This window comes from Ammospiza nelsoni, chromosome 2, assembly GCF_027579445.1.
Source record: "Ammospiza nelsoni isolate bAmmNel1 chromosome 2, bAmmNel1.pri, whole genome shotgun sequence".
In the NCBI taxonomy this organism is placed as follows: domain Eukaryota; kingdom Metazoa; phylum Chordata; class Aves; order Passeriformes; family Passerellidae; genus Ammospiza; species Ammospiza nelsoni.
Genome location: NC_080634.1, coordinates 620,853 through 645,362, shown reverse-complemented (window position 1 = coordinate 645,362; position 24,510 = coordinate 620,853). Strand labels below are relative to the sequence as shown.

At 53.3% G+C, this 24,510-nt stretch overlaps 2 protein-coding genes across 3 annotated transcripts; both read left to right on the top strand.

Moving 5' to 3' along the window:
- Positions 1-602: 602 nt before the first annotated feature.
- On the top strand, positions 603-19,108 carry RNF169 (ring finger protein 169). Of its 2 annotated transcripts, XR_009417877.1 has the most exons (7): positions 603-933; positions 7,331-7,407; positions 11,196-11,342; positions 12,040-12,152; positions 12,818-12,917; positions 14,447-16,298; positions 17,659-19,108. XR_009417877.1 is itself a non-coding variant. In XM_059466662.1 (6 exons), the coding sequence occupies exons 1-6, from the start codon at positions 603-605 to the stop codon at positions 15,638-15,640; spliced, it is 1,962 nt and encodes a 653-aa protein (XP_059322645.1). In that variant the 3' UTR covers positions 15,641-19,108. The 2 variants fall into 2 exon arrangements, 1 of the variants encoding a protein (XP_059322645.1); XM_059466662.1 differs by having other exon boundaries at positions 14,447-19,108.
- Positions 19,109-20,086: 978 nt separating this feature from the next.
- On the top strand, positions 20,087-24,155 carry SPCS2 (signal peptidase complex subunit 2). The gene is made up of 5 exons (XM_059494061.1): positions 20,087-20,182; positions 21,674-21,757; positions 22,010-22,170; positions 23,135-23,269; positions 23,902-24,155. The coding sequence occupies exons 1-5, from the start codon at positions 20,144-20,146 to the stop codon at positions 24,086-24,088; spliced, it is 606 nt and encodes a 201-aa protein (XP_059350044.1). The 5' UTR covers positions 20,087-20,143; the 3' UTR covers positions 24,089-24,155.
- The last annotated feature ends 355 nt before the right edge of the window (positions 24,156-24,510 follow it).

Here is a 24,510-nt window from a genome sequence, read left to right as displayed (position 1 = left end):
AAAGGGCTCATGGGCCAGGATAGGGACAGAGAGACCAGCCACCCTCTATAATCACATCTGGCAGATCTGGGGTGCTCACATGGGGACACCTCAGAGCCCTTGCACGGCTTGCAGGGGCTCCAGGAGAGCTGGAGAGGGACTGGGGACAAGGGATGGAGAGACAGGACACAGGGAATGGCTCCCATGCCAGAGGGCAGGGATGGATGGGATAGTGGGAATTAGGATGGAAGAACCCTGGCAGAGCTGTCCAGAGGAGCTGGGGCTGCCCCTGGATCCCTGGCAGTGCCCCAGGCCAGGCTGGACAGGGCTTGGAGCAGCCTGGGACAGTGGGAGGCGTCCCTGCCCATGGCACTGGGTGGGCTTTGAGGTGCTTCCATCCCAAACCGTCCGTGATTCCATGATTTATGCCAACAGCCGGGTGCCCAGCCCGCCCCGTCCCGACCGGCACCGGGGCCGCGCAGGGGGCGCTGCCGTCCGCCGCGCGATGAATATTCATGAGCGGGCGTGGCCGGCGCGCGCTCATTAGTATGCGCCGCGGGGGGCGCCCCCTCATGAATTATGCGGGTGGGCGTGGCCGCCGCGGCCCTTCAAAGTGTGGGAAGATGGCGGCGGCGGCGGCGGGTGCCGGCGGCCGGGCCGCGGTGCGGGGGCGGCGGCGGCGGGGCCGGCCCGCGGCCCAGGAGGAGCAGGAGGCGGTGGTGCTGGCGGTGGCCGAGTGCGCGGTGTGCCGGCAGGCGCTGGTGGAGGCGGTGACGCCGCCCTGCCGCCACTCGCTCTGCCTCGCCTGCTTCCAGCGCTGCCTTCAGGGCCCGGGCCTCTGCTGCCCGCTGTGCCGCAGCCGCCTCTCCACACGGGCCCGGCGGCAGCAGGCCGAGCCCGCAGCCACCACGGCGGCCGGAGCAGCGGGCGGGGAGCAGCGGCCGCCGGAGCAAGGTGCGGCTGAGGCGGCGGCGGCGGCACCTGCGCCCCCCCCCATTCTGCACCGGGAGGGGCGGGGGGGGCGCGGGGGCGGGGGCGTGGCCTGGGGGCGCGGCTGCCGCGGAGCCGCGGTGAGTTCGCGGGGGCTCAGCCCGGGGGGCGGGGCCGCGGCGGGCGGGAGGTGCGATGAGCTCAGCCCGGGGGGCGGGGCCTCCGCGGGACGTGCCGGGAATCCGCGGGGCTGGGGGCGGGGCCCGTGCCGGGGGCGGGGCCAGCGCGGGGTGCGATGAGTTGGCGCGGGCTCAGCCCGAACCGTGCGGGACCGGGCGGGGAGGGGGCACCGGGGCTGGGCCACCGTGCCCGGGCATCGGGAGGAGCCCAGGGGCGATGGAGAGCATCACCCCATGGAGGGGGTGCCGGCTGCGGGGATGTTCCCCCACTTGCTCGGGTGGTTGTGTGATGATCTTGTACCAAAAGTGAACGGTTCCAGCAGTGCTGCCAGGAGTTGGGCAGGTTTGTGCTGCGTCAGGACAGGAAGGGTTTTGCACCAGTTGCTTGTTGATTTAGGAAAAGTCCATCATCCCTGTGTTCATGGCTTTTAGGTGCACGTTTTCTCCCTGCCTCCAAAGCCAGATGCATTCTCAGCTCCTAGAAAACTGCTCCCTGTGTTCCCTTCAAAATAAATCCTTGTCTGAGGCATTGGCATTGCTGGAGATGCCCACCCTGCTGCTGTCAGAACTCGGGGTGCCCTGGGATCTGTTGGTTGGAGAGGTGTTGCAGCAGTGCCCGGTTCAGCGGGACTGAGGGCAGCCCTGCAGAGCACACAGGGATTTAAGCTGCAGATAAACATCCTTGTAGCCCAGCCCGTTCCTTTCCGAGCGTGTTTCTGGTCTCCCGCTCCCTGCTTGTGTCAGCACCCTCTAATTGGCTGTGGGAAGAGTTGGCAGGATGAGCTTAAACAGCTCAAATTGGTGGTTTGAACCAAGCCCACTAACCTGGAAGAGATTTAGGAAGGATTTGCTGAAGCCCTGAGCAGATGGGGTGTCCAGGGGAGCTGGGCTGGGCGTTGGGAGCGGTTCCTCCGCAGGAGGGGCAGTGGGAACTGCCCCAGTCAGTCTCTGCTCCAGGGCAGTGGTGTCAGCCATGCTAAATGGACTCCTTGGGTGAGAGTGTCCAGCCTTGCTGGAGGAATGCTGGGCAATGTCTGAGCTGGGCCTCCTAAAGTAAAGTCTCTGCTTGTCCTGAGCTGTGGGAGATGTGTGTGGGATAAAAGGGAATGGCTTCTCACCGGGTTTAGACGGGACATTGGGATGAAGCTCTTCCCTGTAAAGGTGCCCAGAGCAGCTGTGGCTGCCCCTGGATCCCTGTCAGTGTCCAAGGCCCGGCTGGATGGGGTTTGGAGCAGCCTGGGGCAGTGGAAAGCTCATGGCAAGGGGTGGGATGAGGTGATCTGTGCAGTCCCTGCATCTGCTCTCTGTGCTCCCCACTGAGCCAGCCTTCTCACCATGGAGACACTGGTTAAGCCTGCTTTCCCTGCCTTAAATCCAGCAGCCTGCCTCCCAAACACCTTGTCCTTGTCCAGGAGGGGTTTCCAGGGATAGCTGCTTCCCAGGAACCAAGGAGGGGCTGACCCTGTCGTTCCTCCTCCTTGCCCTGCCTGAAGGGATGGGTGACATTGGCTTTCACCCCAGCATCACAAACCTGTCCCAGTCACCATGGCCTTACCAATGGATGTGTCACGTATATATTTATATATCCGTTTATCAGTGTCTGTAGCCCTTGAGAGGGGGCAGCAAAGGCAGCAGAGCCCAGCTCATCCCAGTGGTGCCCAGGGCCAGGACACAGCTGAAACACTGGCCATGAGAAAAATACCTTTTCCTGTGAGCGTGGGAAGCACTGGCACAAGTTGCTCAGGGTGTTTGTGAAGTTTCCATCCTCAGGGAGAGTCAAATCCCAATTGGACATGGACCTGGGCAGCCTGGCTGGGTCTCCAGAGGTCTTTGCAACCTCAGTTATTCTGTGATTCTGTTATCAAACACTGATCAAGCTCAGGTATTTAATTGAATCACTTAAAATGTGCAAAATCTTTAAAACTGCTCGGTATGGCCACTCGACATACCCTTGATGATTCCAGCTTAAACCGGCTCATTGATCGTGGTTTCATGTCCCAGTTTCCCATTCCCTTTGGGATTCTCCCATAGCAGTGGGCTGCAGGAGCCCTCAGACCCTGCCCGAGGCTGGGATTCTGCCCCCGGTGACCAGGTAGGTGTAAAGTCCAAGCCCTTGTCGCGGCATGGACAGAACCCGCAGGGACGCGCTCTCGCTGCCCGCGTTGTGCCTTGGCATGGGCCGGGCTTGCCGGGAGCCCCTGGGCACCTGAGTGCTCCAGCCTGGCCCCAGCTGCCGCCCCGGGAGCATGCAGGTGGCCCACGGGTCCCATGTCCTCTCTGGGCATCTCCAGGTTCCGTGGAGCACCTGGGAAGGCGCCCCATGCAACTTGGAGGGGCCGTGAGGTTTCTGATACTGAAACAGTTGCCTGGTGAGGTTCTTGGAAGGCAGAGAGGGGCAGCAGATGGGAGGCTTGCAGGCTGATTGAAGATTCAGCTGGCCGAGGAGAAGGAACAGGACGTGTTTGCAGCGAGGTGCTCAGCCTGGTTTGTGAGAGAACGAGTGCGCTGCCGTTTCAGAGTCAGATTTCTCCCGTTTCTCCCTGCCCAGCGGCAGTGCACAGCAGCCCCCAGCTGAGCCCGTGCAGGAGGGGTGCTGTGCTGCTGCCAGGCTTGTAAAACGACTTCCCCCTCCTTCCTCCCGGTCCTTTTTTGGCAGCGCTTTTCCCCTTTCCCCACTGGACCAAACCTGTCTGGGTCTTGAGCATTTCCTGGTGATTCCTTGAGTTCCTGTTGTTGCTGTTGTTCTGCAGCCTGTCACTGGTTGTTTTTTTGTCTCAAGGCCACAGTGCTACGAGTTTGGAAGTGGCAGTCCCCAAGAAGCCTTTCCCTGTCTCGGGAAAAGCAGTGATTTGCTCAAACTGGTTAAAACTGACCCCATCCCTGTTTTCCTCCTTGTCACAGTGTTGTACTGCTGGTGGGATGAGTTAAGTTTAAGGTTTCCTAGGAAGATAGGAGAGGGTGCCTCTCTGGGCAGTGACTGGGCTGTGGGGCTGTCAGAGGGCTTGCCCCTCCATCTCTTTCCTCGCTGTCCTCTCTCCAGCACTCCACAATACCTAAATTATTTTTAATCCAGTGAAGAGAGTGATTAAGGCCAGACCCAGAGCTAGCCACAGTGGTCAGTGTGAGAGGCATGGCAGTGGATCATTAACTCTTGCAAAATCATTTTCCAGTCGAGTAGTGCTTACACCTGTGCCAGGGTCAGAAAATCCCCAACTTCTTGGTTTGTGTATTGAAAACATTTAAGATTTCATCCTCAGCTGCAGGAGTTAGAAGGAAAAGTGGTGAAAACCTGGAGGGAAATGGAAGCTGCAGAGCCTGCAGAAAGTTTCCCTGGAGCTGGGGGCGAGGGGGACTGGCTGCTGCTGCTGCTGCTGCTGGGGGCAGAGCTGGCACTTGCCCCGTGGCATGGGTTTGGCAGAGCCCAGGAGCCTCTGAAGGACAGGCAGGGACCCAGAGGGTTCTGAATCGAGTGCAGATTTACTCTCAGTCACCCCGTGTTGCTGAATTCGCCAGATGGAGGTTTCTGGATCTTTTGCCAGTAAATATAAAACGTGCTGGTCAGGAGTGCGGCTCCACAGGGATGGTGTGTGTGTGAGACACACATCTGAGCTGGTGTGGAAAGATGGACTCACTCAAGGGGATGGAGGCTCCAAGTCAGATGCCTCTTTTAAAGAAAACCAGCGTTAAATAATTAGAAGATCTTTTGTCCTCTCAAATGGTGCAGAAATCAGTTGTTTTTTCCAAGACTGAGCACAATAGGATGCAGCTCTTGCCTGCCAGCATGAAAAAGCAGGATGCCAGGTTTGATCTGCCACCAGGACTGTTTCAGTGCTGTCCCCAGGCTGGGAAGGAGCGTCCCAGCAGAGTCAGCTTCATTCAGGAGCCACTTCTGCTGACCCACAGATCACTCGAGAGGAAGGGCAAGCTTTGTGCTGCAAAATCAAGTAAAAAGCCTTTTCTTCAGTGGTTTTGCCTGCTTTGCTGTTGTCCTAGCAGGGAGGTGGCACCAGGTGACCCACAGTAGTCCCTTCCAGCCTGACCCATTCTGGCGTTCTGTGGAATGCACATGTACATCTTTGCATACATTTTTGTTTTCATCTCTTCTGTACAGAGTTGGAAGTTTTGGGATGTATCTTTCTTTGACCCATCTGTAAAATATACAAGTTGCTGCATAAAGATACTGTTGATAAAGTTGCCTCCACTTGGTGTTGGAGCCCTTTAGCTCAGCCTCCAGAACTTAGACATAAATGTTAGTCCATTATTTAAAATTTCCTCAGCTTGCTGACCCCAGGTGAGAAGTGAGAGCATGGACGTGGCTCATCTTTCCTGCTGCGTGTTTCCCTGGGGTTAGCTTGTGCCCTGGAGGGGAAAACTCCACTTTTTTAGCTCTGGAGACAAGCCTTAAACATTGAGGAGTAATTGCAGCGTGCTGCAGGCGAGTTAGAGATTGCTGCTGCTCCTGGGACTGTCTCCGTGGCAATCTCAGCCTGATAAAGTTCGCAAAGAGCTGGAACCGCTCAAGGCCACAATTGAAAAAACATTTTGGGAAGCTGGTGGAAGGTTTCCAGCGTGCCTGGTTGCAGGAGCAGGGAATGCAGCCTGGCCTCCCCAGCACCAGCATCACTGGGGATTTTTAGCACACGTGTAGGGACACTTGGGGTGTTGTCCTTTAGGAGCAAGCCTGGCTCGTGCAGGCGTGTGAATACGAGGAAATAGCAGCTGTTTTATGAGAAAAAAGGCTTTATGATCTGTTTGCTTACATGAGATTATTGGTTCACCCCCCTGCCATTTGTAGCTGGCATTTGGAGGCAGATAGAACCAAGGGAAGCTCTGTGAGGGGGCTCAGCTGCAGAAAAGGAGGCTCAGGGGGACCCTGTGGCTCTGCACAGGTCCCTGACAGGAGGGCACAGCTGGGGAGGGGGCTCTGGGCTCTGCTCCCAGGGAACAGGGACAGGACAAGAGCAAACAGCCTCCAAGGATGTTCACTTTGGGAAGCAGGAGGAATTTCCTCACTGAAAGGGGGGTCAGGCATTGCCTGGGGAGGTGCTGCAGTCCCATCCCTGGAGGTGTCCAGAGAACAACTTTGGATGGGGCACTCAGTGCTCCAGGCTCAGTGACAAGGTGGGATTGGTCACAGATTGGACTCAGTGGCCTCAGATGTCTTTCCCAGCCTAAATAATCTTGGGATTCTGTAAAAATGTGTTGGAGCTATTGGTTTATATCCTTTAATTTTATCAGGGTGGGGAAAGCAAGTACCCCTGATGTTTCCTCCATGCCCAAACCTGCTCCATCCTGACAGCAGCACGTTGGGATGATGAGCTGTGCTGCACCCTGCCTGGAACACCGACATGGATTGAGCCAGGATCATTGTCCAGGGGCTGTTGTTTTGTTCTGCTTGTTCCCTTTGCCTCCAGGCTGCTCCAGCCGAAGTGCAGCTTGCCCAGACTTGCACTGCACGGAAGTGGGAGGGAGCTTTGAGGCTGAAACAAGCAAGGGACTCCTTTGGGAATGAGAGACTCCGGGGATGGAAGCTGAGCTGTGACCCTGTGCCAGTGTGCTTTTGGCTTCTGGCCTCCCGAGGGGAAAGGGAGGAAGTGGGAGCAGGACAGGAACCTGTGCCAGACAGAGCATCCTGCCCTCAAACCCCTGCCCTGGGAGTGCCTGCAAGCAGGAGAAAGGCTGTGCTTCCTCTGGGACGGCAGGGCAGGAGCTGCAGGGGCATGAGGAGAAGGACTTGTGGGCATTCTGGGCCTGCAGCAGGCACCTGAAGCTGGCTTTGCTCCTGGCACTCAGATTCCCTGTGCCCAAAGCCTGGCTTTGCTCCTGGCACTCAGATTCCCTGTGCCCAAAGCCCGGCTTTGCTCCTGGCACTCAGATTCCCTGTGCCCAAAGCCTGGGTTTATTCCCAGGACTCAGATTCCCTGAGAGCCCCGTTCCACAGCCCTGTGTTTACATCCTCCCAGTGCTCCCTGATTGCTTAACTGCTTGTCAAGGACTCTTGAGAATCTCACAGGAAACTCGGGAAGTGCAAAGTGGGATTGCTGGGCCGTCTCCTCCCGATGTTTCTGTATGTTAAACAGAGCTGTGATAGCAGTGGCAGAGTATAAACATCTGGGCTTGAGGAAAGTGCTGCAGAAGCTCTTGTGCAGCCTCTGGAGATCTCACCCTTTTTGGGAAATAATGGCCAGCACCAGTTATCCTGCACTAAAAAATAATTCCTTTTTTTCCCCTTTTCTTTCCAGACTTTATATTCAGAGCGCCCATTAAATTAAGCAAAACAGGAGAGCTCCGAGAAGAATATGAAAGCCAGCTAAGAAAGGTCAGTATTTTTGGGTAATTGTGGTTTTTCTTCCAGAACAACTTGGATTTCCTGCAGGGATGCCATCCTACCTGTAGGGAAACCCGAAGGGCTCTTTTTTCCTGTTCTCTAACAAAGCTCATTTATTCTCTTTACACTGTTCAACCAGTTCAGGAAATGGCTGTGATTGAGCATGTAGAAGCCATATTTTGCTATCTTAGTCTGCCTTCTAGAACATGGAAATGTACCTTCTTTGGAGTGAGTGTTTGGTTGTGGATGTAATTCCATAAAGGCTTTTGCAGCATAAGGCACCTCCTTCTCCTCAAACCTCCTTCTCCTCAAAAGCAAACTATTCCAAACTAGATCTTTGTATTTTTTTTTAGCCAAAAGTGAAATGTCTTTTAAAACAGCCTTGTCTGCAAAAAGATACCATGTGCAGTCTAGTGCCAGCCCTTCTCCCTTCCCTTCCAGTCAGAAAATACTTGATCATGTTTCCAGCATTTGGGCATGTTTTTGTCTTGTTCTCCTTCAGCCTGCTGCCTTCCTCTTCTTGCCCCCTGGCAGATGGGAGATGGGTTTCTTCCCCCTGCCAGCTTAAACTTGGTTTTTGTGAAGCTCAGCTGAAAGAGCCCTGTGGGAGGAGAGTCTGAGAGTCCTCATGTCAGAGGAAATGGCAGTGAGGTTTGGCTGGTGAAATGATAACTGCTGATGCAGTCACACTGTTTCCTTGTTCACAAAATCAGAATAGAATCACAGAATTATTTAAACAAGGGGAAAGCCCTCACTTGTTACCTGGGGTGAGAGACTGGCTCTACCCTCCTGTCAGGAAGTTGTAGGGAAGCTGATCTGAAAATTGTCACTGTTGCTACTTATCAAGAGTTTTTTGGCATCTCTGAACTTTTGAATCAGGGAGCACTCAGGTTTGGGAATCTAAGCTTGGATAGGATTTGGTTTCCTTCCCTGTCTCAAGACACAGAGTTTGATCCCAGCTCCCCTGCCCGTGGAATGGAGATAACCTGGCTTTCCTCCTGAGGAGAGGACAGGAGCATTTCCAAACCTTTTTACATCTCCCAGACGTGAGTTGTTTTACATATCTGAACTCTTGACCCGCTTCCACCCTTTTTGCAGTTGAAAACAAAGTGGTACCATAATTATGTACTGAAAAGATTTTATTTAACATGGATTATCTCATAGCTGAATTTTCTAGCTGCCTTTCAGAATGAGATAGATCTTTGCTGTCTGTGCAGGACAGCAGGATTGGGTTTTCCTCTTTTGTGCCCTTGTTGCTCTTGCATTTTTTGTTTTCCCAGAGGAGGCTGTCATTTCTGTGCACTCAAACCCTCACTCATCCTGTCCAGCTGTCTTTCCCTCTATCACAAGCAAGTCTGTTGCTTGTGAGCACACACAGAGTGGGAGGGAAACTCCCACCTGAGGCATGTGCTGACATGCAGCCTCCAGAGCCAGGGCAGAGGAGCGGCTCCGGGAGCCACAGACCTGGGCAGGTCCTGCGGGGAGAGAAGAGACCAAACGTGAGTTTGCCCGACTTTTGGAATTAATATTAGTGTCAGGAGTGGTGGTTCTGAGTGAGCAATTATCCATTGCTTGTACAGCATTTTCCCCCTGCAGCTGCAGTATCCAAAATGACTGAAATGCATGTTCTGGTAACTGTGCTGTTGACAGCAGCTGTTGGTGCTGCATCCAGTATTTCAGAGATGCTGCTCAGATAACATGAGGTCCTTCTCCCAGGAAGAGAGAGACGCATGTCTCCCACATGTTTCACACTATTTTGTTTCAGTTTCTTGTCCTCCTGTCCCAGCACAGCATTGCCATGTCTGGAAGGAAATTCTCTGGGAGACTATTTACATTAAGGCTACTTCAAATTATTATTTCTGAAATTAGTACAGATTTTATCATTAGAGTTTGATTTTGCTTGCAGCCTTAACTCTGCACCTAAATTCTTTTCTTTATTCTATTAATTAGGATGAGGATCCTGTTGTTGCCTTTTTGACTTCACTATCAGCAAAGCTCAGGTTGTCACCTCACACTTTCCCCAAAATCCTTAAATACTCCTGTGTGTTGTTACATATTCTCGTGTCTCTTGATTTTATAATTTAGCCAGAAAAGTGAATTTTTCCATATAACTTTCTTCCACATGAGAAATACAGGAGGGACACGAGTGCTGGGTGGTATTTCAGCCAGCCCAAAAAAAAATAGAAATTTTTATCATAAACCTTGGTGTGAATTTGTTTTTCAGATGCTTCCACAAAGGCAGAAATACTGTTGACTTAGAGCAGACTATTCATCATGTGTGCATCATGTGGTCACAATCTATGTTAGTCAGACTCTGTTGTAGTTATTGCTTGAGATTATTAATAGATGAGGAATTTAAAGATACATCTTAAAACAACTCTGAGCAAGGAGTCAAACCGGTCTTTGAAAATATTTGCTGAACACCCACAATCAGCCAAACAGGGGCGTTTTCCCTGGTTTCTGCCTTTTTTCCTCCTTGTTTTCCTCCTTGTTTCTCTCTTCCTCATCTCTGGGACCTTGGATTCAGTAGGATTTGGGTCTTTGCCAATTTGAAAATCGCAATGTGCTTTTCCTGTAATGCCTCGTGGACTCTGATTTCTTTCTCATCCTTATGTCCATACTTCTGAGGTTTTCCCTTCCTCCAGCAGGGAAGAAAAACACCAAATACTTTTGGAAGAAGTTGTTGCTGCCTTTTTGAGTTAGGGAGCTTCTTAAGCACCTGAGATGCCTATGGCCAAATATGAGGAAAAGCCCAGGGATATGAGTTCCTGGGGCTGTGGTTCATGAGCAGGACAAAGAGGTGTCAGTCAGAGGTGTGGATAACTTCAGGGTGGAGGGAGGAAGGAGGGAGGATCTGTTCTGTGTACAGATAGATGGAGACAATTCCTGGGCTGTGTCTAGGCTGAGGAAGAGACAAGGCACAAGCTGGGAAAATGGCTGGGAAAATGGAGGGAGAGCCTCCATGGGCAGGGACAGTCAGATGGTGCCAAGCCCCTTCCTCAGGAAAAGGTACTGGAAGGGAGGAGAAAAGGGGTCTTGTTGGTTCTGACAGCAAGTCTGCAAATAAAGAAAACAGCCCAGCAGAAAAGGGGAGTTTGATTCCTTAGGTGAGGAGGAGAGTAGTGCAGCAGGACAGGCAGCCCAGCAGAGTCCATGGACCTTGAGTCCCAGATCCTGGCATTCCCTGTTTGAAGCTGAACTCAAGCTTTGAGCCTGGACTCAGGGGAAGAGTGGCCTCTCTGGATCCCCTCCATCCAACACATTGGTGAAACAACGGGATTTCATCTCTCATGGAGCTTTCAACATGGGGGTTGCTGCATTCACCTTTTATTTTAGATGCTGCTGCTTGTGTGTCTGCCAAACTGTGTGTGCTGCATGTCAGGCCATTGGGAGGCTAAAACTGGAATATCACAGCTTGCTTGAAACTGGTGTTGCACATTTTTATCTGTAGTGTGATCACCTACAAGTAGAGAAAAGCTTTTGTCTCTCTACTTTAGAAAATACAGTGGCAGAGAAGGCTTTTTCCAGCCCTGGGCCTCGCAGTGCCTTTGTTGTTTTGCAAAGAAGATAAAATCCATGATTCTTATGTATAAAACACAAATGTGGCATAGAAGCAAACCAGTCTTCTCATTATTGTGAGAGAAAGGCAGTGGCTCTAGCCTGGAGTGGAGAAATGAAGGCACAAAATTAACTGATGTGACCAAACTCTTGGTCTTTCCAGTCTCCAAGTGTAGGACTTCAGATTTCAACTACTGTACCTCTTTTGTCCTTATTTCCAGCTGAGAGAAGAAAAGCTACAAGAAGAAAAGACATCTGAGGATCTGATTCACAAGTTCATCCTAGATGACATGGACATAGGGAAAAGAAAAATGGAGGAGCAGCAGAAAAAAGATGAATCTGTAGTGCTGAAAGGGAACCAAGACTGTGTAAGTGAGCTCATGCTTCTCCTTGCTGCCCACATGTCAAAATTTTCATTATTTGGCTTTCCAGGTTTCCTTGATTGAGTTTTTGTAGTTTATGAAGGCTATGAGCTGGCAGATTACAAAGATCCTTGTTAATGAGAACTATCTTCTAAGGTCTGTTATGACTGCAGATGTTCCTCTAGAGGTTTCTGTCCCCCTTTTTACCCTCTGCTGTGACTCCTCCTGACACAACAGATCCCCACAGCTTGGGGGATACCCTTGGTCTGTAGGCTTGCATGCATTTCCATGAGTATTTCTCCATGAATCTTCTGCAGTGAAGTTGTACAATTGAAGTTCAGCACATTCTTCATGCTGACTTCTGCCTATTTCCCATTTCATTTGGGAAGCTCTGCAGGAAATGCTCTTAAAATTTCTATTTGATAGGCTGACCCATGGGGGCTGAGTAACCAACACCCTGCAGTAACCTCTATTGTCGAATTGTCCCACATTTTCTTGATCAATAAATTACCTTTATTGATGACTAACAGCTATGTATAGGAGCTATGTGCTTGCTTTTGTATTTTTTATGCCTTATGTCCTGTCAGTATAATCAGAAATGGGGAATGTGGGGATCTTTAACACTTTTGCAAGACAGAGCTTTATTTTCCAAGTTATTCTTTCTGTTGTGCATGTCAGCTAACTGTTCCTTGATTGACTTCAGTTTCCGGAGCGTCTCTCGGACTCGGAGAATGAGGAGCCATTCCAGGGCAAGCAAACACACCGCTCAGCTTTTGTTTCCAAGACCAGCGCCTACTCCTTTGCTTTCCTTGCAGGGTAAGAGGCTGATGTCCTTTAATGTCCTTTAAAAATGTTCTTCTGACTTGTTTTAAACACACCTGACATGCTCTGATTCAAATGGTGGTTCCAATCTAAAATAAGTGATTTTTTTTTCCTGGAATTTTAGAGCAGACCCATTGGTAGAATGTGGCGTCTGTCTGATTACTTCCTACCTGGAAGTTAAGGAAGTTAATGTTCATCCCATGAAGGGGAAAAATCACTGCCTGTAGGTTTAAACTGTTAGTCAGAAATCAGAATTCTGTAGGAGGAACTCAGGAGTGCTGGTTCCCTTCTGCAGCAGGGATATGGAGGGATAACCCCAAACTCCCTGGAAGGCTGTTGCTTGGCACAGTGGAAGCGGCTGAATAAGCAGGTGTGTTTCCAGGTGGGAAGCAGAGGGGTTTCCCCAGCTTCCTCCTGAGCACTGGCCTCAGTTCATCATGGGCCCTGGGCAGGGGTGTCCATGAAACCCTGCTGGCTTTCTTGCAGAGCAGGACTCTGCTGCAAATCCAGGGCTCCTGGATCCCTTTCCCCGAGGGCAGGGGAGGTTCCTCTGCCAGCCAGGTGCTGCCAAGGCTGATGCCTCTCCCACGGGGAGCAGCTGCCAGGGCTGGTGAGCTGGTTGTTCCCAAGGTTCCTGTTCTCACCCTTGTGCTTTTCAGGAATTTAACCTCCAAGGTGGAGAGGAGCCGGAGCTGCAACGACACCATTCAGGAGAGATCCAAGAGCAGGCAGAGATCAGCCCCAGCCACCAAAGCCAAGGTACAGGCAGCGTGTGGAAACAGGCTCCTGTGTGTAAACGTTCTTATCTGAGGTTACACAGCTCCAGTAATCTGGAGATAGCAAATATGGGCTTTGTGGCCCTGTTATCGCCCTGGGGCCAATCACCGCCTTGTGGCTCCCAATAAAACCTGCTGGGTTAGGAATTACTAAACAGAAAAGCAGACAGGTGTCAGGGTTCTTGTGTAACGTTGGAGGCTAATTGGAATTTGAAAGGGTTCTCATCAGGCTTTTGTTTTGTGATTCATTTTCTTTTCAAGGCTGACTCCCCAGCCAGGTAAAGAAAAATCTTTTAGAAAGTTAGGAAAATAATCCTCTCTTCCTTTCCCTTTCTCTCCAAAGCTGTTTGAACAGAGCAAAGCTCATTGCTTTCCTGACGTCAGGGTACATTGGCACTTCCATACTGTAGGAGATAAAAAGGTCTGGTCCTCATAGGATCATAGGATGGTTTGGGTTGGGAGGGAGCTTAAAGCTCATCCACCGCCCTTCCGTGGGCAGGGACACCTTCCAGAATCCCAGGGTGCTCCAAGCCCCATCCAGCCTGGCCTTGGACACTTGTAAGGATGCGGCAGCCACCCAGCCGCTCGTGCTAGGATGTTCCCCCTCCTCGTGCTGACACCCCTCCTTCCTGGGATCAGTTTCATCCCTGATGGAGAAGGAGAGGGTTAGAGGGTTCAGGTCCAGAGATCCCTTGAGGAACAGGAACCTGTGCAGTCTGCCACCTGAGCTGCTGGGAGCTGGACTGAGCCCAGAGTGAGCAGCCATGGCTTACCTTCCCCCCAAGGACTGACTTCTTTTTAAGAGGATGCCGTATGGACATGACCAATTTCCAGTACAGGTTATTCCAAAGGCTTATTTTGACCTTAAAATAACCGAGTAGAAAAATAATTCTTTTGGACTAAGCATGGAAAAGCTGTTAATTGTACACACTAGCCACTGGATAAAAATATTTCATCTCAGTGCTAAGAAGAAGACAATTTGCAGTTGTGTGTGTTGTTGCCTCTCTGATTTATTTGAGCCAGGATTATGCCTAAGTGTAGCAGCACTCAGGGACTGTGTTAGAGATTACCTGTAGGCTGTTACCTGTGGCAAGAGCAGCTCTTGGACTGAAATAAATTGGACACCCCGATTCTGCTGGACTGAAATAGGGGTCTCCTCGAGCCAGGTCTCATAAGCTCTTGGGGATCTATTCCACACCCAAGATAGCTCAGCTACCTTAGATGGCATAAAATCAGCAGGATGGCTTCTGTGGTAGTGTTGGAAACAAAAAGTTTTAATAAAAGGCAAAATAACAAAACTCTTTACAGAGAAAAACCCGAGCCAGGTGCAAGAGGTCCTTGCTTTGTTTATCAGCAAACCCAAAGTTTATTTGTAAAAGCCAATATCTTTTCCCATTCACCGATCAGTGGAACCCTTCCCGTTGTTTCTTTCCGTGCCAGCGCTGGTTTTAGCTGCCGGCAGCCCCAGAGCCCGTGTGTAAGCCCAGATGCGCTGCTCCTCTCGCCCTGCAGGTGCTGCCCGGCCCCGCGCCGCTGCTGGGGGTGCTGTCGTGCGCGCAGAACCACCGCTGCCTGTCGGCGCCGGAGCTGAGCGCCGAGCGGCGCCTGCTGCTCAGCGCCGCCTCCTCGCTGTCCGCGCTGCACCGCCCCGAGCGCTCCATCAGCCCCGAGAGCAACGACAGCATCTCCGAGGAGCTCAACCACTTCAAGCCCATCGTGTGCTCCCCGTGCACGCCCCCCAAGAGGCTGCCCGACGGCAGAGTGCTCAGCCCCCTCATCATCAAGTCCACCCCCAGGAACCTGAACCGCAGCCTGCAGAAGCCCACCACCTATGAGGCCAGTCCTAGGATACTGAAGAAGTGGGAGCAGATATTTCAGGAGCGTCAGATCAAAAAGACTCTCTCCAAAGCAACCCTCACGTCCTTGGCTTCGGAGCCCGGGGAGGACGTCGCGGTTCCTGACATCACCAACGCCAGCAGTTGCGCTAAAGAGCAGCCACAAGCGCAGGAGGATCACCTTGCACCTGACACGACGGGAGAGCCTCGCCCTGAGCTGGATTTCCTCCCTTCGGTCAGTGAAGTGAGGCTGGGAAGGGGGACTGAGAAGAACGGGGGTTCGCAGGCCTTAGCCGCTGATGACGGTGCTGCAGAACCAGATGTGAGATCAAACGTAACCTCCCTAAACACACGGGTGGCTGAGGCCCCTGACCTAAAGGTGAGCACATTCATGGACAAATCCTGCCTCAGCCTGGGCCCCAAAGCGCTGAGCAGGAGGCTCGTGGGCATCGGCGCGTCCCTGCCCGACAGCGGCGCGCTGGCAGTGCCTCTCAAGGGGAAGAAGCAGCTGAAGTACCTGAACAACAGCGAGCTGATCAACGTGCAGAACAGCACGTGCAGCTCCGTGGAGAAGCTCCTCGGGGAGCAGGCGCCGCTGCTGCGCCGCGGCCGCAAGAGACGCTGCAAAACCAAGCACCTGGAGCACAACGGCTCCGTCAAGAGACTGAGGCACGCGGCCCCGGGGGAGGCGGCGCTGCCCCCCGAGGGCCGGGACAGCGTGGAGCAGAAGCTCCAGCAGGAGGAGGAGGACAGGAGGCTGGCCCTGCACCTGCAGCGCATTTTCGACAGCGAGAACAGGACGGTGGAGAGGCGCAGAGTGCGCGTGGACCGGTACCTGCTGCGCTCCAAGAGCACGCTGGGCGCCAAGTAGCCCGGCTGGGCCATGCTGCCTTCCTGGGGGACAGTGAGCTTTGTCAGATTGTCTTAGAGGAAAACTATTTTTTGCCCTACTTCACCCACGCAGTTGTTTTTTCGTTTCGGTGGTAAGACATTTCTGGGTCCAGTTCAGAGAGAAGCCAGCGTCCTTTCAGATTTAGAACAAAAAGACAGAGAATGAGAAAAAAAGTCCTCAGGTGCGTTGGTCTGAAGGAGTTGTCTGTGATCCCTGTGAATACACTGCAAGGCCTCCACAGGCAGGCAGGCACACCTGGGATCTCCAGGTAGCAGGGCTGTGAATGTGGGGTATGAGGACCATCCCAAGAGAAATCTGAGCTCTGCTCATAGAAATTGCCTGAGAGTCCTCTCCTCTCTGCCTGCCCCCTTTTCTCCCTCAGGCTGCATCTGGTTGTGGGGTCAGCCTCTCATCCATGCTCTGTATTTCTCCTGGGGAGTCCTAAACAGAGCCCCCCTGTATTATTTCCAAATGAATGTATCTCACTGTCTGCAGCAGCAGCACAGATCATTTGTCACTTTCTTGAAGCAGAAAGCCAAATGCAGTGAAAAGAAGGACCTGAAATAAGGATTTTACTGAAAAACCTGCCCCTGCTCCAGCTTCCAGGCTTCAGGCTCCAACCACTAAGAAAGCTCAGGTGAGTGATGCACTACAAACTTGCAGGCATGGAGCTGCCTGGAGCAGAGCTGGCTCAGAGCCTGGCCTTGGTGGAGCGGGTGTTCTCTGCCCACATGTGGCAGGCCACCCTCTGAGTGTTTCTAACCCTCTTCCATGGGTTAATTGCATGGATTATTTCCCTACTGACATAGCTCAAAAAGTTCCCTTCCATTTCAGCCCGTGGCAGCTGCCTTGCAGAGTATTCATGGGGACCTTTGTCTGGGGCAGGGGTTGTGGCTTTACCTGTCCTGCCCCCCGTGTGCCAGGTGTGCCAGGGCTGTTCTTGGGATGAGCACAGTGCAGGGACAAACTTCCCTTGGATCCTGCCAAGGGGGGCAGCCAGTGCTCATGAACAGACAGATGTGGTCTAACTGCATTGCCCCATTTCCTCCCTCCATCTTCAACAGTCAAAAAGAAAACAGGAACTGGTTTTCTTTTTCACTGCAAGGACCCTGGCAGGCTTTTTTTCCCCTAATTGAACTGGATTTAAAAAAAGGAAAAAAACACAGAAAAAAAAAGAAAAAAGAAATCTTATATTTTATTGGGTAAAATTTATATATTTTGAATACTATATTTCAACAGATTGACACTTTTGTTTTGAGAAATCTTATAGCAATGATTCCATAATATATATCTCTATCTCTGCATCTCCTTGCCACACAAACCACTGGATGGTTCAGGCTGTACCTGGGGCTGGTGGCACCCGGCCTGCCCTGCCTTCCTCTCCTGCACCACAGCCTGGCAGGTGCTGCTTTGGGCCCAAACCAAACCTGCTCCTCTGTCCAGCTGCCAGTTAGAAGGAAATTGAGGAATGAGAGCCTTGGCTGGACCCAGAGGAGCAGCACAGAGAGAAGCAGCGATGGCCTGGGTCTGCCCTGGGAGCTCAGAGGGAAAGCCGCAGCTTTAACCCGGGATCCGTGCTGGTTTTCCCAACATTTTGAGCTGCAATGTGCACTTCCCAGGTGCATTCAGATGTAGAATTCTTTTTGCAGGCCCCTTTTCTGCGGCTCATCCCTGGAGCCCCAAACAGACTTCCCTAAACAGTTTCCTTTTTTCTCGTGGTGTTCGTGGGGGTTCAGCTGGGCCTGGGCTGCTTACACCGCAAAAAAACCTATTTACATGCTGAATGTATCTTTTCTTCCCCCTCTTAAAACAGATTTCACAGCCCAATGCACTATGCCACTGTCTTAAATACCTTCTTTTGAAAAGATTTTATAAGTGTTTAGGGGTTTGTGCGTTGATTTGCTGATCCCAAATCCAAGCTGGGCAGAAGTGTAGGAGGCAGTGCCTGGGCTTGTCCCCAGCCCAAAAAAGCTTCATGGGACCCCCTGTGCTCCCAGAACAGAGATCCCAGCTGCCCAGGCATCGCGCACAGGCCATGGGACCTGCGTTCAAGGAGACCTTTGGATGTGCAATCACAGTCCTGTCCTGGAAGGGTTGCGGCGACGCAAAGCCAGGATGAATGTTTTATTAATTTAACGCTCTCCAAGTCTGTGTAAGCTTGCAAAAACCAACAGAAATTGTAAATAATTACACTAAACGGAGCAGGATTACCCAGCCTCTCCCCTGGAAAGGTCACCTTTGCCAGAAATCTTGCCAGCTGAGAAGGAAGATTACCTCCTGCTGAACGGTGGATGCAGCACACGAGATCACACCAAGTATTTATTCACACTCCTCTGCAAGTCCTCTGAACCCTCAGCTGCCTTCCCCCGGGATGAAGGCATTCCTGGCTGGCTGTGGGGCAGCACGGGCATGGGAGTGTCCTCCTCCCAAAGTGTCTCCTCCGGAGGGGCTGGGGTTGGCTCCCTCACAGAAGGACTGTGTCTGCCAAAGATGCACCAGCTCCCAGACAGCTGCTATCCCGCCCTCTGGAGCTCTCTGCCCGGGAACAGCCATGCAGGAAGGTCTGTGTGCGGAGTCAGCCCGATGAGACAAATGAAGGAAAAGTGCCAAAAGGGATGGTGCCAGGTGATTGATTGATTGATTGATTGATTGTATGACGCTGTTGTCTATTGTCAGTATTTCTCTTCCAATGCTATTGTACATGCAGTGCACAGCAGCCACAAAGCGTAGCTTGAACAAGCGCTTCTTTCTCTGCATTTTCTCAGCGAAAGCAAAGGGGGAGATCCAAGCCTTAAAGACTCTGAGAAAACAAGCCTTTAGCAATGCTGCGAGGGCAGGACAGCCCCGGCCCGTCCCCAGTTGTCCGGCAAGGAGCTCGTGCCACGGCCCAGGGGGGCACAGGAGATGGAGCCCGCCCTGTGTCCGTGGTGGAGCCGTGGGTGTCACCAGCGTGGGGCTGGGCTGATCCCCGTGTGCCGTCGCCCTGGCACCGCCGACAGCGCCGTGCGTCCCAGCCGGCCGCTCGCCGTGCGCACGCAGAGCCGGGCTGGGCCGCGCGGGGATCGCGGGGAGCTCCACGGCCCGGCTGTCGCTGCGCTTCCCTCGGCCACGCTGTAAATCCTCGTGCTTCGTGCTCCCCTGCCGGCAGAGCTCCGGCTGGCTGCGGGCTCTGCTCTGCTCCCCGTGTCACAGCCCAGCCCCGTGTCACGCTCAGACACGGGCGGGCACCCGCCCTGGCGTGCATGTGTGAAACGTGCCAGTGGAATGACGTGCAGGCGTCCGTCATGTCGTGGCTTCTCTTGTTGGAAACAGAGTAAACCCTGCTCAGTTGTCACAAACCTGAAATACGCCGGCTCGTGTGTACAAATAACAGTGTTTGTTCTAACAGCAACCGGGACTTGAACTGCAGGGCAACGGCCGAGGTTCAAACAGAATAAAAACAGATTCTGACAGTGAGACTCCCTGCTTCTTGCTGTGCTTGGAAACGAGCAGGATCCTGCTGCTGCTTGTCCCTGACAGGTGACGCTCCATCCAAAGAGGTTGTGGAGTAATGTTGTGGAGTAATAGTGGAATCACAAAATCATTTGGTTGCAAAAGCTCGGAGAGCCACGTCCCCCTTCCTCTGGGGACAAACCCATTTTAATCCGAGGCTGATCTGCCAGCAGCTGGGTTTGGGCTGGGGTGAATCCAGCTGTAGGTGCCAGGGAGCCCAGCAGGCTCTGTGTGGAACCCTGGCAGAGCTGAGCCTGTGTTTCCGTGTGGGTAGGAGAGGCAGGTGCTGGCTCTCCCAGCCTGTCCAGATCCCTGCCATCTGCTGCAGGACATGCTCAAGCTGTGCTTTCTCCACTTCCAGCTCCACTGGCACCTCCATAAAACTGATATCCTGCATCAAAGCAGGTAAATTGGATCAGCCCCAGTGGCCATCTAGCTTAGCATGGAAAACAGGGGGTTCCTTGTCATGGCAGCTGTACATGAAGGGTCTAATTACGGAGGAATAAACAGCATCCTCCTCACGTGGCTCAGCCACACAACAGGGCTGCTGTATCCTGTTGGAGATCATAGATCCACGGAAGAGTTAGGGCTGGAAAAGACCTCCAAGGTCACCAAGTCCCCCAGCGCTGCAAGGCCACCGCTAACCCATGTCCCCAAGTGCCACATCCACATGGCTTTAAATCCCTCTAGGTGTGGGACACCACCACTGCCTACACTAGGCAGCTGTGCCAGGGCTGGGCAGCCGTTTTGGGGTCGGACGGGGCTTGGAGCAGCCCGATCCATTGGAAGGTTCGACTGGATGGGTTTTAAGGTCGCTCCCAACGCACATCCTGCGATTCCATGATGGGAGCCCCTCCTGCCGGCCGTGGGTATGGCGGGCGGACGGACTGCATTTCCCAGCGTGCCGCGCGGCGCGGGGGTCCGGACTTCCGGCCGCGCGGCCAATCAGGAGCGCCCAGGTGTCGCGGGCGGGGCGGAGGCGGCGAGAAGATGGCGGCCAAGAGCGGCCGGAACGGGCTCCTGGACAAGGTACGGCGGGCGGGGCTCCTCCGAGCGGCCCCGGCCCGCGCCCCGGGCAGCGCCCCGACAGCCCCGAGCCCTCCCCCGCCCGCCCCGGGATCCACCTTTCACTGCTGGGTGTCCCTCCCTCAGCCCTGGGCATCCTCAGCCCTGAGCATCCTCAGCCCTGGGCATGCCCCTCAGCCCTGAGCATGCCCATCCCTGAGAATCTCCCCTTAGCCCTGGGCATCCTCAGCCCTGGGCATCCCCCTCAGCCCTGAGCATGCCCATCCTTGAGCATCCCTATCCCTGAGCATCCCCATTCATCCCTGAGCACCCCCATCCCTGAGAATCCTCCCTCAGCTCTGAGCATCCCCCCTCATCCCTGAGAATCCTCCCTCAGCATCCTCCCTTCAGCCCTGGTCATCCCCCTCTATGCTGTAGATGCTTGTAAAAGCAAAAATAATTAGTGGAAGGAATTCGTCCCTCTTCTCTCTGGGCAAAGGCTGTGGCTTCCAGTTAACTTGTATGCCAATTAACCCTGGAAGGAAATGCTCCAGGAGCAGCCACCTGAAATGTTTGGTACCATACCCCGATGTGAGAGCTCTGTCCCAGTTCTCTGTTGTTTTTAGATCCTTCTGTGCCTCATAAAACTGGACACGCAGTGACATTCACTGTGTGCCTCAGAATTCCCTCGTGCCGGGCCTGGGGGATAGCTGGGCTTTTCCCTGTGTGGCTGCAGGGCAAGCAGGTCGAGTTTTGCATTGTATTTTAAAGGGGTTCTGCTCCTTCCAGAGGAGGGAAGGGAGCTCTTTGGGCTGGCCGTTAACCCATGCAGCCTGGGAGCTTCCAGAGCAGGAAAATGACAGGAGTGAAGCTGAGGGTTGCTCAGCTGGCAGCTGAGATTCCAGCCCCAGTCACTGGCCCGTGTGAAATAAGGGATGAGTTGGGATACTCAGGGCTCGGACTGATGTGTCACCAGGCAATAATGCAGTTCAGGGGAAGGTGGGCCCTTGGAAAATGTGAATTGTTCTGGGGAGGGACCCATTCCTGCAGAAGATGTGAATGCATGTGAAGAGTGACAGAGTCCTCTGCTTTTGTTCCAGAGAATGGTTTTAACTGAAATTTCTTGGCTTTGCCTTTCAATTCTCCCCTTGTACCAAGACAGTTGGGGTTCTCCAAATTTTCCTCATCCCCCAGGAGTGTGTGTGGGACAGTGTGGCTGGACAGCAGGAGCACATCCAGAGGCAGGAATCCTGCCCAGCTGTCCCTTCCTGGGGATGGCAGCAGGAGCAGCAAATGCGGAAGCAAAACCAAACCTGCTGCCAGAGCCACATCAGCCTGTGACGGGGTGGATGGGCTGGAACCCAGCAGGAGCTGCCCAGGCAGAGTTTGGGGGTGATTCCCTCTGTCCAGCCAGGCCTTCCCAAGCAGCTTTGCTCTGCTCTGCCCCCTGTCCTGCTGCTCAGGGCAGGAACAGGTTGGGATGGGATTGCCCTCACTCCACCCTTTCCATTGCAGTGGAAGATCGATGACAAGCCAGTAAAAATCGACAAGTGGGACGGTTCAGCTGTGAAAAACTCCTTGGACGACTCTGCCAAAAAGGTGGACCCTCTCTGTCTGTCTCTGCTGAGCTGCCCCTCCTGGGAATCCCTCTGGTTTCCTTCCCTCCTTGGGGTGGGTTGTGCCCGCAGCCACGCCAGGTCTGTGGTGGCATCTCCTGTCCTGTGGTGCCTGATGCAGGCATTAACTCCCCACAAACCTTGTGCTCAGTCTCCCTGTGCCCCTGGGGCTGCTCCCTTCCCCAAAGCCGCGTGGCACCTTCCTGAGAGGCCCGGCTGCCCGTCTGTCCCACAGGTGCTCCTGGAGAAGTACAAGTACGTGGAGAACTTCCGTCTGATCGACGGGCGCCTCCTCATCTGCACCATCTCCTGCCTCTTTGCCATCGTGGCTCTCATCTGGGATTACCTGCACCCTTTTCCCGAATCCAAACCCGTCCTTGCCTTTTGTGTCGTCTCATATCCTTCACAGCGCCCGGCAGGGGTTTGATTTCCCATATTTTCTGGATATTCCATTTTCAGGCCTGCGGGAATTACTGTTCCTGCCGTGTGCAGATCAGCTGACAGTCAGACAGTTTTCATATGGTAGGGGAGTTCCTGCCTGTCTGGCTGTAATGCCCCTAAATTTGGGCGGTCTGAGGCGCTTCCTTTTTTCTGTTCTATCCACAGTCTGCTTCCAGACACGTTTGCTTTTCCCTGATAGCACAGGTCAGACACTGAGAGGGGAAAGAGGAAATTCCTGCAAGCAGCTCTGTGCAGAGGGATCTGCACAAGCTGGATCCCCTCCACAGCTCACCCCATGAGGCTCAGCAATGCAGAGGAGCAGTGGTGGCCTGGACTGGGGGAATGGTTGGACTCAGTGGTCTCAGAGACATTTTCCAACCTAAACAATTCTGTGATCCCAAAGAATTTCCCTGTTCCTGGCTGTTCTGGGTGGCTTTCAGAACGAATGGGTGACTTGTCTTGCAGCACTTGAAATTACTTTATTCCAGAAATGGGAAAGAGGAGTTGCTCAGTCTGTGCTTAGAGGGAATGCCCAGCATCTCCTCCTGTGGCTTGTTCAGTCTCAAGTTTTTCCAGCAAATGTCAGAGAATCCCAGACTGGTTTGGGTGGGAAGAGGCCTTAAAGCTCATCCATTCCCACCCCCTGCCATGGCAGGGACACTGCCACTAAACCAGGTTGCTCCAAGCCCCATCCAGCCTGGCCTTGGGCACTTCCAGGGAGTGAATAACAAATGATTAAAGTTTAAATTTATGAGTTAATTTCTCATGCTGATGAAGCATCAGCCAAACTGATTCTTGATTGGAATCAAGATGTCACGAGAGGTGGTTAAACCACAGTGTCTGAGGGGATCCAAACGACTCCTCTGCCCGATTTCTGCTTCTCCCTGCACCTTGCTGACTTCCTTAACTTCCCCTGCACCTATTTTGTGATGATGGGCATCCTGACCATCTATACCTCATACAAGGAGAAGAGCATTTTCCTGGTGGCCCACAGGAAGGACCCGGCGGGGATGGATCCCGACGATGTCTGGCAGCTCTCCTCCAGCCTCAAACGGTACCTACGGCCTGCTGTGGGCTGGCCAGGGCACCCTGCCCTGCCTCCTCTGCCAGAGACCCCCCAACACCGCCTGTCCCTCAGAGTCCATCCTGCTCCACCAGATCCATGTCCTTGTTCAGCAATGGCAGCATCCCCAAGGGGTTTTCTGCCACCAGGGCTCATGTTTCATTTCTCGTTAATGCAGGGTGTAAAGGCCTTGAATTGTGTTAATTGTGAGTGCCCAGGAGGGGCCTCCAGTCTGGGGGGGACTTCCCCTCAGACAGGAGGGGGTTTCTGTCCCCCTGGGACCCTGCTCTGAGGGTTTCTGTCCCCCTGGGATCCTTCACTGAGGGTTTCTGTCCCCCTGGGACCCTGCTCTGAGGGCTTCTGTCCCCCTGGGACCCTACTCTGAGGATTTCTGTCCCCCTGGGATCCTTCACTGAGGGTTTCTGTCCCCCTGGGAGCCTGCTCCGAGGGTTTCTGTCCCCCTGGGATCCTTCACTGAGGGCTTCTGTCCCCCTGGGACCCTGCTCTGAGGGTTTCTGTCCCCCTGGGACCCTGCTCTGAGGGTTTCTGTCCCCCTGGGACCCTGCTCTGAGGGTTTCTGTCACACTGGGAGCCTGCCCTGAGGTGTGTCTGCCCTCCCACAGGTTCGATGACAAGTACACCCTGAAGCTGACGTTCATCAGCGGGAAAACCAAGCAGCAGAGGGAAGCCGAGTTCACCAAGTCCATTGCCAAATTCTTTGATAACAACGGGACGTTAGTCATGGAGGCCTACGAGCCAGAGGTGTCCAAGCTGCACGACAGCCTGGCCCTGGAGAGGAAAACAAAGTGATTTCGGAGCCCAGCCGCCTCCTAGCAGCCTGCTAAAGTAACACCAATAAAGTCAAATGGCAAAGAAAGTGAATCATGGCCTCTGTTTTTGTCCTGAAGTCCTATTCCATTTTGGATAAGCAGGAATTTTAATACTGGGCCCAAGATTTGTTGCAGCTCATGGCTAAGCTTGGTCTCTGTGCCTGCCTTCCAGGCTCTGAGGCGGACTCCAAAATTGGATTTTGGGGACCCTCAGATGGGGAAACACATCACCAATGCTGCCCCAGCATCCCTGCTTTACTTGGCAGTGCTTTATCACATGGCTCTTGCCCAGGGGCCTTTTCCAATCCCACCTTTCCATTTCTGGTAGGAGTTCAGGACAAAACCCTTCTGTGAAACAACCATCCCCTCGCAAACCAGTTTGCTTTATTTTTGTATTTATCT

Bases quoted from the DNA above. Each gene is read 5' to 3' on its own strand.
- SPCS2 (XM_059494061.1), top strand. From the start codon at position 20,144: ATGGCGGCCAAGAGCGGCCGGAACGGGCTCCTGGACAAG. The intron at 22,171-23,134 runs ATATCCTTCACA...CTTCCCCTGCAC, and splicing joins CTTGCCTTTTGTGTCGTCTC to CTATTTTGTGATGATGGGCA. The intron at 23,270-23,901 runs GTACCTACGGCC...GCCCTCCCACAG, and splicing joins CTCTCCTCCAGCCTCAAACG to GTTCGATGACAAGTACACCC.
- RNF169 (XM_059466662.1), top strand. From the start codon at position 603: ATGGCGGCGGCGGCGGCGGGTGCCGGCGGCCGGGCCGCGGTGCGGGGG. The intron at 7,408-11,195 runs GTCAGTATTTTT...CCTTATTTCCAG, and splicing joins ATGAAAGCCAGCTAAGAAAG to CTGAGAGAAGAAAAGCTACA. The intron at 11,343-12,039 runs GTAAGTGAGCTC...GATTGACTTCAG, and splicing joins TGAAAGGGAACCAAGACTGT to TTTCCGGAGCGTCTCTCGGA.